At 37.9% G+C, this 15,063-nt stretch overlaps 1 protein-coding gene across 8 annotated transcripts in view; it reads left to right on the top strand.

Moving 5' to 3' along the window:
* The window catches only part of ZC3H13 (zinc finger CCCH-type containing 13), a 90,919-nt gene extending 86,823 nt beyond the window's left edge, over positions 1-4,096 (top strand). For 7 of the 8 annotated variants that reach the window (XM_035003355.1, XM_035003358.1, XM_035003357.1 and 4 more), the window contains one exon: positions 3,234-4,096. In XM_035003355.1, coding sequence (XP_034859246.1) covers positions 3,234-3,404 — 171 coding nt within the window. In that variant the 3' untranslated portion in view covers positions 3,405-4,096. The remainder of the gene's footprint in view (positions 1-3,233) is intronic. The other variant, XM_035003360.1, reaches the window with a different exon arrangement.
* Positions 4,097-15,063: the final 10,967 nt, after the last annotated feature.

Below are 15,063 nucleotides of genomic sequence, written 5' to 3'. Positions count from 1 at the left end.
AAAATAAATTAATAGGAAAACAGAAGTAGTAAAACCCAAAATTTGGTTCTGAAGAGATGAAAAATATTGATAATCCCCTACAGGTCTCACAGATAGTAAAAGGATAATATTGTAAAGAACTCTATGCACGTAAGTTTGACAATTTAGAAGAAATGGATCAATTGCTCTAAAAGCCACAAGCACCAAAACTTCCTCAAGAAGTAATAGATAATCTGAATAGTCCTGTGTCTGTTTCATTTGGTTTTGTTTTTATTGTTGGAAAAGAATTCTCCACTCTCAGATGGTTCCACTGGCCAAAATCTATCAAACATTTAAGTTAGAAAAAACACCAATTCTACCTAATTTCTTCCAGAAAATTGAAGAGACAGGAATACTTCCCACCTCATTGTATGAGGCCAGCAGTACTTGGATATCAAAACTAGATAAAGACATCACAAGAAAACTACAGATCAATATCTCTCATGAACATAGTCATAAAAAAATCCTCAAAACTTGGAAATCAATCCAGCAATATATAAAAAAGACTACACCACGACCAAGAACCATTTATCCTCTGAATGAAAGGCTGTTTTAATATTCTAAAATCATTCAGTGTAATCTACACAGTAACAGACCAAAAAGAAAAAAATACCTCATCATATCAATTGATGCAGAAAAACATTTGATAAAATTCAGCATTCCTTTACAATAAGAATTCTTAGCAAGCTAGAATTAGAGTCTTTTACTTTTTGAAGGGCATCTACAAAAACCTACAGCTAACATACTTAATGGTAAAAGTTTGAAAGATTTCCCGGAGAGATCAGGAACATGGCAAGGATGCCTATTCTCACTACCCCTACTCTGCATTTACTGGAAGTTCTTGCCAGTTCAATAAGAAAAGGAAATAAAAGGCATACAGATTGGAAAGGAAGAAGTAAAACTGTATTTATTCACAGACAACGTGATTGCCTACATAAAAGTTTCAAGGAATTTATCAGAAATGCTTAGAATTTATTTTATAAGTTTAACAAGGCCACAGGCTACAAAGCAGGCAAAAAGCAATTGTATTTCCTTATACTGATAGTGTATAGAAGTACCTGGGAATATGAAATGAAGGGGAAAAAAATTTTTTTTACCATGGCTCCCCCCAAAAAAGTACTTAGGTATAAATCTAACAAAACATGTACAGGCTCTGTGTGCCAAGAACTATAAAACACTGATTAAAAAAAAAATCAAAGATAACCTAAATAATGGAGAGATACATCGTGTTCATGGATTGAAAGACTCAGTATAGTTAAGATTAGGATTCTCCCCAAATGGATCTACAGATTTAACACCGTGCGGCAAAATCCCAGGAGGTTTTTTTGTTTGTTTTGTAGATACAAACTGATTCTAAAGTCTACGTGGTAAGTCAAAGCAACAAGAATACACAAAATTTTTTAAAAAGATGAAGGACTCACAGTACCCAATCCAAGACTTACTATAAAGCCACAATACTCAAGATAATGTGGTACTGGCGCCAGGGATGAGACACTTAGATCGATGGAACAGAGTCCAGAAATAAACCCACACAAATATGACTAGTCAGCTGGGGGGAGGGGGGGGAATTTAAAAATGGGGTGTGTTTAAAGTTTTTATTTTGAGATACTTGATCTTCATCAAAATTTTAAACTTCTGTGAAAGAGACGGAGAATGAAAAGACATATACTGGAAGAAAATATTTGGAATCACTTTTTGGAAAAAGGACTTAGGTACTTAGAATATATAAAGAACTCTCAAAAATTAACAGAAAACAGGCAATCCAGTGTTTTTTAAATGGGCAAGACTTGAATGGACAATTCACCAAAGAGGATAAATGGATATATATGGATAAGCACAAGAAAAGATGTTTGACAATATTAACCACTAGAGAATGCGGATTAAAACTTAGATACCATTGTGAATCTATTTTAATAGCTAAAAGCCAAACAACAAAAAACCCCATGGTGAGGATGCAGAGCTTGAAACTGCCAGTGTTGCTGGTGAGAATGCAGAACGCTGCAGCCACTTTGGAAAACGGTTTGGTTGTTTCTTGTAAAGTTAGATATGACCCAGTAATCCCATTGCTAGGTATTTACCTTAGAAGAATGAAAACTTATGTTCATATAAAAACCTGTCCACAAAAGCTTAGCTCAGGTCTTTTCATAATTTCCAACAACTGAAAACCACCCCAGTGTTCTATACATAGCTAACTGGTAAACTGGGGCATATCCATATAACGGATTACTAATTTTAATAAAAAATAACCAAACTGTCAGTACTGTTAGCGACATGGATTAATCTCAGGAGTATGTGTCAGAAATCATACAGTATATAATCCCATTTATTTGATGTTCTGGAAAAGGCAAAATGATTAGAGAGACCCTATCATTGGTTGTCAGGGGTTAGAGTTGGGCAGAGGGTGTGAACACAAAAAGGGACAGCAAAGGGAGTTTTCTGAAGTTACGTGAATCAATACAGAACTACACATAAAAAGTCAATTTACTGTATCACAACATATTTTTTAGTGTAGATGTGATCAAAGAACCACTGTTCCTTTAAGGATCCTAGAAAGAAGAGAAATGGCAGAAGGCTCGATAGTCAAAACTCACCTTATTTCATTTATGAACATAGTTGGAGAACATTTAACAAAATTTTAGGACAACAGCTTCCAAAAATGCTAATGTAGCTTTAAGTTAGAAAAATAGAGATACACATTTTAGCAGAAGGGAGGTAGTAGTTTCTCCTTACACTGCAGTGATCAGCTGTCTTCTAGAGAATTTGTTCACTTCTAGAGTCCGCATTTTATGGGATAATAACAGACCAGAAAGGAGTGTGGAGTGTTCGGTGCTTCTCTTCAGAGGACTGAAAGGTTGTCATGGAAGAGTAAGATTGAATTAGTGTGCAGCTCTAAAGAAGAGATTTTATTTCAACATGTTCAAGAATGTGCAGTGATTGTTATTTGCTTTGTCATTGGAAATAAAAGCTAGTTGATTACCTGTCAGGGATGGCTGAAGATTCCTACTTTAAGCAAGAGGTCCCCTTTTAAAGATTGCTTTCTTTTCTAAGATTCCTTGAATCTGAAAACATTTCTTAATTTTGCTTTTAAATATCCATCCCAAATTAATTTTTCTTGCAGCTTTGTTATTTTTGTTAGAGGTTAACCTGCCTGTCTTTCCTACTGTTAACTAATAACATACATCTTTTAAAATTTGTTTTTGTTTTCTTCAAATTAGGGCACTGTAAAACAAGCTTACACGAATGCTCCAGTGGTAGACAATGACTTGCTGCGATTGAGTCTTCGGCTATTTAAAAAGAAGACTACCTGTCATGCCCCAGGACATGAGAAGGCTGACGATAATAAACTCCCACAGCCCAGCGTCCAGCAGGAACTGTGTGTGTCTTAGGACTGAATTCCAGTGACATTTCTGGGACTGTGTTCCTTCAGGATTGCATATTCTTTTTCAGAGTTCTTTGGTTTGACAAACATTCAGGACAAAGGCAGAAAAGATTTACCAGCCGTGGTAAAAGGGGAAGAACAACTTGGATCTAAAGTTTAATGACACTAGTTTTGGCTTAATTAAGATTTTACATAAATTTTTACACAGTACTTGATACTCCTGTGAAATAATGTGAAAACATCTAGATTTAACAGTTTATTCTGTACCTTTTGTTAAAACTGAAGATTTTGGAAAAACGGTTGCCACTGCTCTTGCAGCCTCTGAATATTTTTTATGAGATGGAGCTACTGACTTATGTTTTGGATCATCCCTACAGAAACTGATTTTATTCAGAATCAGTGTGTTCACAGAATGAATGCACACACTGCAATTTTGTGCTGTACAGAACTCTTGAAAGCGGATGCTTGGTCCCACATGCTGTGTTTGTGGGCAGACCTCCAGCAGGGGAGAGCCAAAGTACTTTTTTCCTCTAAAAAAATTCTAAAAAAAAATTACTAATGGGTTTTTTTTTTTAAATATATGTGCATTGTTACAATGTATATTGGACGTGTTTGGATTCTCAATGGTTTTGTTTGTTATCAAAGACTGTCTAATGTTTTTATTTTTAATAAATGTACCTTTCCTTTCCTTGTTCTCGATTCACTTTGCTCTTCATTGATCTTATTCCTGATGTTCTGAAACATTTGTCATCAATGCTACGTTTCATACTTCACATATTTTACTGCTCAATAATGCAACAGGAGTTGAGGAATATACTTCAAATACAGCTCAGTAATACTTGAAGCGAACCAGGAGTTAGCAAACCTTTGTTATCTGAGTTTTAAAATCCATTACCATCATATTTTTCAGAGCTATAACCTTTGATTACATTGAACTGTCTAGCCTATAATATGTAGAATGACTTAATTTTTTAAAATTACAATATTTGTTTTATTCTGTGTGTATATATGTAACTCATGAAGTGGACTCTTAGAAGGATTTGAAAAGGAATCCAAGCTGCAGAATTTGTGGGCAGACAGTGGTAATAATAAAGGAAACCAATCAAAATTACAATTTTTTTCATTGGCTCTTACAGGTTTTTTGTTAAAACTGTAATCCTGCATTACCTGAGTCAGTAGTTTTGTATCCTCTAAAGGTAACAGTGGTACTGATGTAAAATTTCTGTTCAAGAAACATTCACTGTCTACTTAATTTATATCAGATAATTGACCCAGCAAAGGAAATGGCCTTATTTTCAAATGACTTTGAAAGTGTGTATGAGAAAATGGCAAGTGGGGGAGTGGGGGGGAATGTAACCAGATTTTCCTGGTACCTGTTTCCTTTTCCAATTGGTAGATATTTTAAATAAAGAAGAAAAAAAATTCTTTAATGACCCTGGAGAATAAATACTTTAAAAAACGACTTCCTAAGTATAGTAGATAATATTTGCTGGAGCGCAAGCATCTAAAGTCCTAGAACTTCTAATCCTATTTCCCAGAATTGTGGAACAAAAATAATGGTTTTCCTGTTTTGTCCACTGACTTTAGGAATGTTTCACAAGTTACTCATTTACAGAATGAAAACTGTGTACTTAAATTTGCCCTGTAATCAAGTTTGTTGCCTTTTCAGGTTTGAATGTCTTTGTTACGTTATAGAAGAAAATTTCAGAGCTATTCCTCTGAACATTGAGTCACAGTATTCAGAGCTTGACGTTCCCAGTGGGAATGTACTGTTAGGTCTCAATTTTTTTTTTTAATCCAAACATTCTATGTATTGCTAATCATACCCTTAAAGTTCTTTAAAGCAAATCTTACTGAGTTTCCATAAAAGTTCTTGGACCATAATTAAAGTCTCAATGAAACCAATATTCCTGAAAACATGTGCTAGTCTATAAATTATTTGATAGTACAGTTGAAGGTGTGTTGCCTCATAACTGATGGCTCAGGTTTGTCCATTTCCCATAACTGCAAAACTGGACCCCAGCTGCTTGGTAATAAAGAGTTGGCAAGAGTAGGTCTGCAGTCCAAAATAAATGAGCGTTAACATAGACTACTGAGTCACTTGGATTTGTTTGGCAGCTATCCTCACCATTTCGTAGAGGGTTGTATTAACTGACAATAACTTTTTCACAAAAATTTTGTAACTATACCCTACTTGTAACTTAATATGCTGAAAAATCTAACGTCACTTCTCTTCATTCTGTTCTGTAAATGCATGTTATCTTCCTCATCCTACCCCATGACTACATTAGGATTTTATGACTTATCTTTATTAACTTGAAATTTTGTGCCATTGGCAGAATATCCCACATTATTTGTTACTGTCCAGTGGGTAAAGATTAGGGTATATGTTATCCGTGTGGTGAGTGATGCTTTTGAGTCCTGGAAAGAAGAGCCAGCAGCTGAACCTCCACTTGTTACTTTGAAGAGTGTGTGGTTTCCACCTCAAGGTATTAATAAAAGGCAGATCCTGAACTCAACCTCCTCCCACAGACACACCAGATCTACAGCTGCATACAGAACAATTTTCTCTGGGCGGGGGGGAACCCTAAAAACAAAAATAGCTGAGTGACCCCTACACTGTGGGCAAAAAAGAAAAAATCCACAATGAAGCAAGTAGGAGAGGCTGAAATAAACCCCATCCTCGGTGTGGAGACCCACAATCAGGAGGGAACTCACAACCCTGAGCCTTTCCCTGAGGAGTGAAGAATTTAAACCCCATATCCTGCACCTGACTCTTAAGAGCTGCACCTGAGAGACAAGCCCCCAAAATGTCTAGCTTTGAAAGGCCATGGGGCTTTCATCCACAAGACCCTCATAGGGGTCAGATGGACTCCCCCCATCCCAGGGCCCACTGTAGAGGCAGTTGTCCGAAAAGTGTCCAGACCTTATGCAAAAGAGCCTTACTTGATTATCTCAAAGCACTAGCCTCATTTAAAACACATCTAGGGGCCTACTGAAAGACCTCCCCAAAACGGAGGCCATTAGGTGCAATCTTTGTGCCATTCCTCTGCCTTTTCCTGGCTCACTGGTATCTCCTAGAAGGAATTTGTACGCTCACCTGGCACCCCAACTTTTGTGGCTACTGCTCAGAGGACACCTCTTCCTTGCTTAGCTCTGGTAGCCAGTGGGGCTTATTGTGGGTCCTACAGGATTGTTACAGATCCTATAACCCGAGTTATTAATTGGCTTCCTCCCCCAGGGCATAGCAGTGAGGCAGCACCTAGTCTTTCTGTGAAAGTGGCCTATTAGCTTATCTTCATAGCTGTGGCCTAAGGGACAGGCTTCTAACTAAACACATTTAAGGGCCAACTGTAATCCTTTGCAGGGTTTGGGGGAACGCTGTGTTAAGGCTCTTCCACTGCCGCACTCCAGACTAATGGTATCTCTCAGAGAGGAGCTTGTACATATGTCTGGTGCCCTGGTTTTTGTAGCGTGACCCAGGGAAGCCCCTTGATTCCCTGGCTCAGATGGCTGGTGGGACTTGGATTCCTGGGCCCACTGCCATCCAGTCAGTACAGAGGGAGTAGATAAAAATCCTCATCTCCCAGTCTTCTCCAGAAGGAGGTATATTTACATATTTTAAGAGCTGCTGCCTGAGGGTCTGGTTCCCAATCAGCCTAAATCTAAGTGCTGCTAAGATCCTCCCATTTGGGACACTGACACGGTCAGCTACTGGGAACCACTGAAAACAAAGTAGACTGCTTGGAAAGTCACAAAGGTTTGAAAGACAACTGAGCTAGAGCAGGGTTGAACAGTAGGTTTCATCAGCACAAGACCAGTCCTTCAAGATTGGGAGAAGTAACTTTTACAGAGAGTCAAGGAAAATGAAGCAACAGAAGAATATGTTCCCAATGAAAGAACAAGTAAACCCTCAGGAAGAGAACTTAAGGAAATGGAGGTAAGTGATTCCCTCTGATAGAGTTCAAAATAATGGCCATACAGATACTGAGCTCAGGAGAAGAAAGGACAAAAAATTAAAAATTTCAACAAGGAGATAGAAAATGTAAGAAAGTAGCAAACAGAAGTCACAGAGCTGAAGAATACAATAACTGAACTAAAAAATACAATAAAGGGGTTCAACAGCAGTCTAGATGGAGAAGAAAGGATCAAAGGGCAGTAAAACTCACCCAAGAGCAGCAAAAAGAAAAAAGAATGAAAAAGAGTTAAGATAGCTTTAGGGACTTATGGAATGACATCAACCAAACCAAGAATCATTATAGAGGTCCCAGAGAAGAGAGAAAGGGGCAGAAAACTTTTTTGACAAAATAATGGCTGAAAATTTCCCTAACCTGGGGAAGGAAACAGACATCCAGATTCAGAAATCCCAGAGAGTTCCAAAAAGGAATCCAAAGAGAGCCACACTGAGACACATTATAATTAAACTGCCAAACGTTAAAGACAAGGAAAGATTCTTAGAAGAAGAAAAACATGTATAAGAAATCCACATAAGTCAGATTTTTCAGCAGGAATTTTGCAGGCCAGAAGGGATTGACACAATATATTCAAAGTAATGAAAGGAAAGAAAAAAAAAAAGCAACTATTAACCAAGAATACCCAAGGGGGGGTTCTGGCCCAAGATGGTGCCATAAGAAGACCCTGAACTCACCTATTTATTACACTTATTTATAGAACAACTACTCTTGAAGACCAGAGGGCCAACTGAACAGCTTCTGCACAACAAAAGAGAGAATGGCAAACGAGGACAGCAAGAGGGATAGGGATGTGGTAATGAAGGGAACCCCTATCCCGAATGCTGCAAACTGCAGTGGGGAGGGAAAGTACTGAGGGATGGAGAACAGATTCCTCTATCCTTGGGCAAGAAAAAAGCCATGGTCAGGCGCCTGGGTGGCTCAGATGGTTAAGCTCCTGCCTTTGGCTCAGGTCATGCTATCCAGATCCTGGGATTGAGTCCCGCGTGGAGCTCCCAGCTCAGCGGAGAGTCGGCTTCTCCCTCTCTCTGCCTCTGCTTTTCCCCCTGCTTGTTCTCTCTCTCTTTCTCTCAAATACATAAATCTTAGAAAAAGAAAAGAAAAAAGAAAAAAGCCATGGTTTAAAAGAGCAGTTAGCATATAAAAGAACCAGCCCTAGAACCCCACCAAATAGGGAGCTGCTAGAAATCTCTCTGAGTGGGGTCACTGACAGACACAATCTATGCTCTCCCTTCACCTTGAAAGCACAGACGAGTGTACGGTCCAGGCACCCTAAACAGCCTGCCTCCTCAGGGAGCCCCAGGCCCTTAGCTCACACCAGCCTCAGCCATCCCAAGGCAGCCACAGGGTGGTGCACACTGGGACACCCCTGGTTAGTGCTCACTATAGCTCCAGTCTTTGTGCCAGGGTGACACAGGTGCAAAGCATCCTGAAATACTCCAGGCCCACATCACTTCACTTTCAGTAGCTTGCTAGGGCACCTCCAGTGCAGAGTGCTCCAGAACCTCCCAACTGACCTCTGTTTTAGAACCAGCTGCCCTACCAGGGTGCCCCCTGCACAGAGTGCCCTGGGAACCCCTCAATCATGCCTGCATCAGTTCCAGCTGCCCTGCAAGAGCACCCCCTACATGGAGTGCCCTGGAACACTCCCACCTGCACCAGCCTCTGCTCCAGTCAAATGGCCAGGGCACTCCCTGACTGAGTACCCCAGGACACTTCAGTTTGCACCAAATTCAGCTTCAGCTGTACTGCCAGGTTACCCTCACTATGGAGAGTCCCAGGACATACTGGCTTGCAAACATTTCAGCTTCAGCTGTCCTGCCAGGGCACATTTTGTATGGAGAGCCCAGGGACCACAGAGGCTTGCACCCACTTTAGTTTTAGCTGTCCTGACAGGGCACCCACTGCATGAAGAGCCCTGGGACCCCCAATCCACAACACCCACAGCTCTATCCAGCACAAGTCACCAAGCACAGTCTACATAGAGGATGCCCATACACAAAACCATTCCTTCAAGTTTAGGAGAAGTAGCTGTTCTACCTAATACATAGAAAAACACAGAAAGTCAAGCAAAATGGGGAGATGGAAGAATATGCTCCAAAAGAATGAACAAGAATGAAAGGAAACAAAGATAATTAACATGCCTAATAAAGAATTTAAAGTAATGATCATAAAGATGCTCATCAAAGCTAGAGAGAGGAGTAGAAAAAACTCAGACCTTTGATAAAAAGATAGAAAATATAAAAAGCAACCAATCAGGATTGAAGAATACAATAACTGAAATGAAAAATACACTAGAGGGAATCAACAGATTAGCAGATGCAGAAGAATATATCAGTGATCTGAAAGACAGGGTAATGGAAACACTACAGCTGAACAGCAAAAAGAAAAAAGAATTTTAAAAGTGAGGATAGGCTAAGGCATCTCTTGGACAACAGCAAGCAAACATTCACATTTATAGGGGTCCCAGAAGAATAAGAGAGAGAAAGGGGCAGAAAATGTATTTAAAGAAATAATAGCTAAAAACTTTCCTAACCTAGGGAAGGAAATAGATATTCAGATTCAAGATGTACAGAGTTCCAAACAAGATAAACTCAAGGAGGTCCATACCACAACACATAATTAAAATGTCAAAAGTTAGAGCATTTTAAAAGCAGCAAGAGAGAAACAAAAAGTTATGTATAAGGGAAACCCTATAAGGCTATTAGCTGATTTTTCAGCAGAAACTTAGCAGGGAGTGGCATGATATATTCAAAGTGATGAAAGGAAAAAACCTACAAGCAAAAATATATGGCAAGGTTAGCATTCAGATTCGAGGGAGAGAGAAGAATTTTCCATACAAACAAAAGATAAAGGAGTTAATCACCACTATGCCAGGCTTACAAGAAATGTTAAAGGGACTTAGGTGGAAAAGAAATGACCATAATTAGACATAAAAAAATTATGAATAAATGGATGTAAAATAGGACAGCATACACATAAAATGTGGAGGAGAGAATAAAAAAAAAGTTTTTTTTAGAATGTGTTTGAACTTAAATGACCATCAAATTAATATAGGCTGCTGTATACTTAGGATGTTATATATGAACCTCATGGTAACCACAAACCTAAAACCTGTAATAGATACACAAAAATATTAAAGAGAAAGAAAACCACACATAACAATGCCAAGAACCATCAATCACAAAGAGCAAAAGAGAAGTAAAACAGAAATGGAGAAAAACTACAGAAACAACCAGAAAACAAATAACAAAATGGCAATAAGTACATAACCATCAATTATTTCTTTAAATGTAAATGGCCTAAATGCTCCAATTAAAAGATATAGGATGGAGGTGCCTGGGTGGCTCAGTCAGTTAAACATCCAACTCTTGATCTCAGCTCAGGTCTTGATCTCAGGGTTGTGAGTTCAAGCCCCATACTGGGCTCCATGCTGGGTGTGGAGCTACTTTAACAAAAAACAAACAAACACCAAACCAAACCAAACCACAACAAAAAAGCATGTAGGGTGGAGGAATAGACAAAAAAAAAAAAAAAAAAAGTTTATATGTTGCCTACAAGAGACTCACCTCAGACCTAAAGACACATACAGACTGAGAGTGAAAGGAAGGAAAAGCATTTACCATGCAAATGGACATGGGGGGTGGGGGGAAAACCAAGGTAGCAATACTTATATCAGAAAAAATATACCTTAAAAGAAAGACTGTGGTAGGAGACAAAGAATGGCATTACACAATGATAAAGGGGTCAATCCAATAAAAATTGTAAATATCTATGCACCTAAAAACATAAAGCAAATATTAACAGAGATAAAGAGGGAACTTGATGATAATAAAATAATAGTAAAGGACTTGAACACCCCACTTATATCAATGAATAGATCATCCAGGCAGATTATCAATAAGGAAACAGTATTTTTGAATGAAACATTAGAGCAGGTGGACATAACAAATATATAAAGAACATTCCATCCAAAAACAACAGAATATACATTCTTTTCAATTGCACATGGAACATTTTCCAGAATAGATCACATGTAAAACATGCCTCAGTAATTTTAAGAAGATTAAGATACCATGCACAATGGTATGAAACTAGAAATCAATCACAGGGAAAAAAACTGAAAAAACACAAACATGGAGTCTAAACAACATGATAACTAAACCACCAATGGATCAATGGCACAAAGAAATTAAAAAGTACATGGAGACTAATGAAAATGAAAACATAATGGTCCACAATCTTTGGGATGCAATGAAAGCAGTTCTAAAAGAAAAATATATCGCAAAACAAGCCTATCTTAAAAAACAAGAAAAAGCTCAAATAAACAATCTAGCCATACACCTAAAGGAACTAGAAAAAGAAAACAAAGCCTAAGGTGAGAGAAGGAAGGATAACAAAGATAAGAATAGATATAAATAACAGATATTTTTAAAAATAGAAAAAAATCAATCTAACCAAGAACTGGTTCTTAGAAAAGATAAACAAAATTGACAACCCTTAGCCAGACTCATTAAGAAAAAAGTGAAAGGATCCAAATAAATAAAATCAGAAATGAGAGGAGAAAGAACAACAGACACCACAGAAATACAAAGCATTATAAGAGAATATTGTGAAAAATTACAGGCCAACAAATTGGACAACCTAGAAGAAATGGATAAATTCCTAGAAATATACAATCTTTCAAAATGGAATCAGAAAGAAAAAATCTGAACAGATTAATTACTAGTAACAAAACAGAATTGGTAATCAAAAAACTACCAAAACATAAAAGTCCAGAACCAGATGGATTCACAGCTAAAGTCTACCAAGCATTTAAAGAATTACTATATTCCCCAAACTATTTCAAAATATAAAAGAGGAGGGAACACTTCCAAATATATTGTATGACACCAGGTTACCATAATACCAAAACCAAAGGCACCACAAAACAAGAAAACTACAGGCCAGCATCCCTGATGAACATAGATGCCAAATTCTTAACAAACAATAGCAAACCACATTCAACAATATGTTAAAAGGATCATTCCCCATGGTCAAGTGGGATTTATTCTAAGGATGCAAGTATGGTTCAATAATTGCAGATCAATAAGCATGAAACACCACATTAAAAAAAAAAAGAGGGGTTGAAATTAGATGATCCTCTCAATAGATACAGAAATTTGATAAAATTTAATATCTGTTCATGATAAAAAGTCTCAACAAAGTAGGTTCAACATTAGAAGGGCCATATATGACAAACCCACAGTTAACATCATACTCAATGGTAAAAAATTGACAGCTTTTCCCCTAAGGAAGAAGACAAGGATATTATTCATTCTTGCCACTTTTATTCAACATAGTATTAGAAGTCCTAGCTACAGCAATCAGACAAGAAAAAGAAATAAACAGTGTCCAAATTGGTAGAAAGAAGTAAAATTGTCACTGTTTGCAGATGACTTGACACTATACATAAAAAAACCCTAAAGTCTCCACCAAAAATCTATAGGAAGTAACACATGAATTCAGTAAAGATGCAATATACAAAATTAATACCCAGAAATCAGTTGTGCTTCTCTACATTAATAACAAAGTAGCAGAAAGAGAAATTAAGAAAACAATTCCAGGGGCGCCTGGGTGGCTCAGTCGTTAAGCGTCTGCCTTTGGCTCAGGTTATGATCCCAGGGTCCTGGGATCGAGCCCCGCATCAGGCTTCCTGCTTAGCAGGAAGCCTGCTTCTCCTTCTCCCACTCACCCTGCTTGTGTTCCCTCTCTTGCTGTGTATCTCTCTGTCAGATAAATAAATAAAATCTTAGAAAGAAAGAAAGAGAGAGAGAGAGAGAGAGAGAGAGAGAGAGAGAGAAAGAAAGAAAGAAAGAAAAAAAGAAAGAAAGAAAGAAAGAAGAAAGAGAAAGAAAGAAAAAAGAAGAAGAAAGAAAGAAAGAAAAGAAAAGAAAAGAAAAGAAAAGAAAAGAAAGAAAGAAAAAGAAGACAGTTCCATTTACAATTGCACCAAAACAACCTAGGAATATATTTGACCAAAAAAGTGAAAGACCTGTACCCTGAAAACTATAAAATATTGAATGAATGAAACATCAGACCAGGTGAACATAACATATATATAAAGAACATTCCATCCAATAACATATTTTTGGACCACAATGCTTTGAAACTAGAACTCAATCACAAGAGGAAAGTCAGAAAGAACTCAAATACATGGAGGCTAAAGAGCATCCTACTAAAGAATGAATGGGTCAACCAGAAAATTAAAGAAGAATTTTAAAAATTCATGGAAACAAATGAAAATGAAAACACAACTGTTCAAAATCTTTGGGATGCAGCAAAGGCAGGGGTAACAGGAAAGTATATAGCAATACAAGCCTTTCTCAAGAAACAAGAAAGGTCTCAAGTACACAACCTAACCCTACACCTAAAGGAGCTGGAGAAAGAACAGCAAATAAAGCCTAAACCCAGCTGGAGAAGAGAAATAATAAAGAACAGAGCAGAAATCAATGAAATACAAGCCAAAAGAACAGTAGAACAGATCAACGAGACTAGGAGCTGGTTCTTTGAAAGAATTAACAAGATTGATAAACCCCTGGCCAGATTTATCAAAAAGAAAAGAGAAATGACCCAAATAAATAAAATCATGAATGAAAGAGGAGAGATCACAACCAACACCAAAGAAATACAATTATAAGAACATATTATGAGCAACTCTATGCCAGCAAATTAGATAATCTGGAAGAAATGGATGCATTCCTAGGGATGTATAAACCACCAAAACTGAACCAGGAAGAAATAGAAAACCTGAACAGACCTATAACCACTAAGGAAATTGAAGCAGTTATCAAAAATCTCCCAACAAACAGGAGCCCAGGGCCAGATGGCTTCCCAGGGGAATTCTACCAAACATTTAAAGAAGAATTAATACCTATTCTTCTGAAACTGTTCCAAAAAATAGAAATGGAAGGAAAACTTCCAAACTTGTTTTATAAGGGCACCATTACCTTGATCCCAAAACCAGACAAAGACCCCATCAAAAAGAGAATTACAGACCAATATCCCTGATGAACATGTATGCAAAAATTCTCACCGGGGCACCTGGGTGGCTCAGTCAGTTAAGCGGCTGCCTTCGGCTCAGGTCATGATCCCAGGGTCCTGGGATCGAGCCCCACATCGGGCTCCCTGCTCGGCAGGGAGCCTGCTTCTCCTTCTCCCTCTGTCTGCCTCTCTGCCTATTTGTGCTCTCTGTCAAATAAATAAAAATCTTAAAAAAAAAAAATTCTCACCAAAATACTAGCCAATAGGATCCAACAGTACATTAAAAGGATTATTCCCCATGATCAAGTGGGATTTATTCCTGGGCTGCAAGGTTGGTTCAACATCCGCAAATCAATCAATGTGATACAATACATTAATAAAAGAAAGAACAAGAACCACATGATCCTCTCAATAGATGCAGAAAAAGCATTTGACAAAGTACAGCATCCTTTCTTGATCAAAACTCTTCAGAGAATAGGGATAGAGGGTATATACCTCAATATCATAAAAGGCCATCTATGAAAAACCCACAGCAAATATCATTCTCAATGGGGAAAAACCAAGAGCTTTCCCCCTAAGGTCAGGAACACGGCAGGGATGCCCACTATCACCACTGCTATTCAACATAGTACTAGAAGTCCTAGCCACAGCAATCAGACAACAAAAAGAAAT

Source organism: Mirounga leonina, unplaced genomic scaffold (genome assembly GCF_011800145.1).
Source record: "Mirounga leonina isolate KUSES-001 unplaced genomic scaffold, KU_Mleo_1.0 Mir_127, whole genome shotgun sequence".
In the NCBI taxonomy this organism is placed as follows: Eukaryota; Metazoa; Chordata; class Mammalia; order Carnivora; family Phocidae; genus Mirounga; species Mirounga leonina.
Note: the sequence above shows the minus strand (reverse complement) of the source record. Positions and strands in the feature narration are given on the sequence as shown.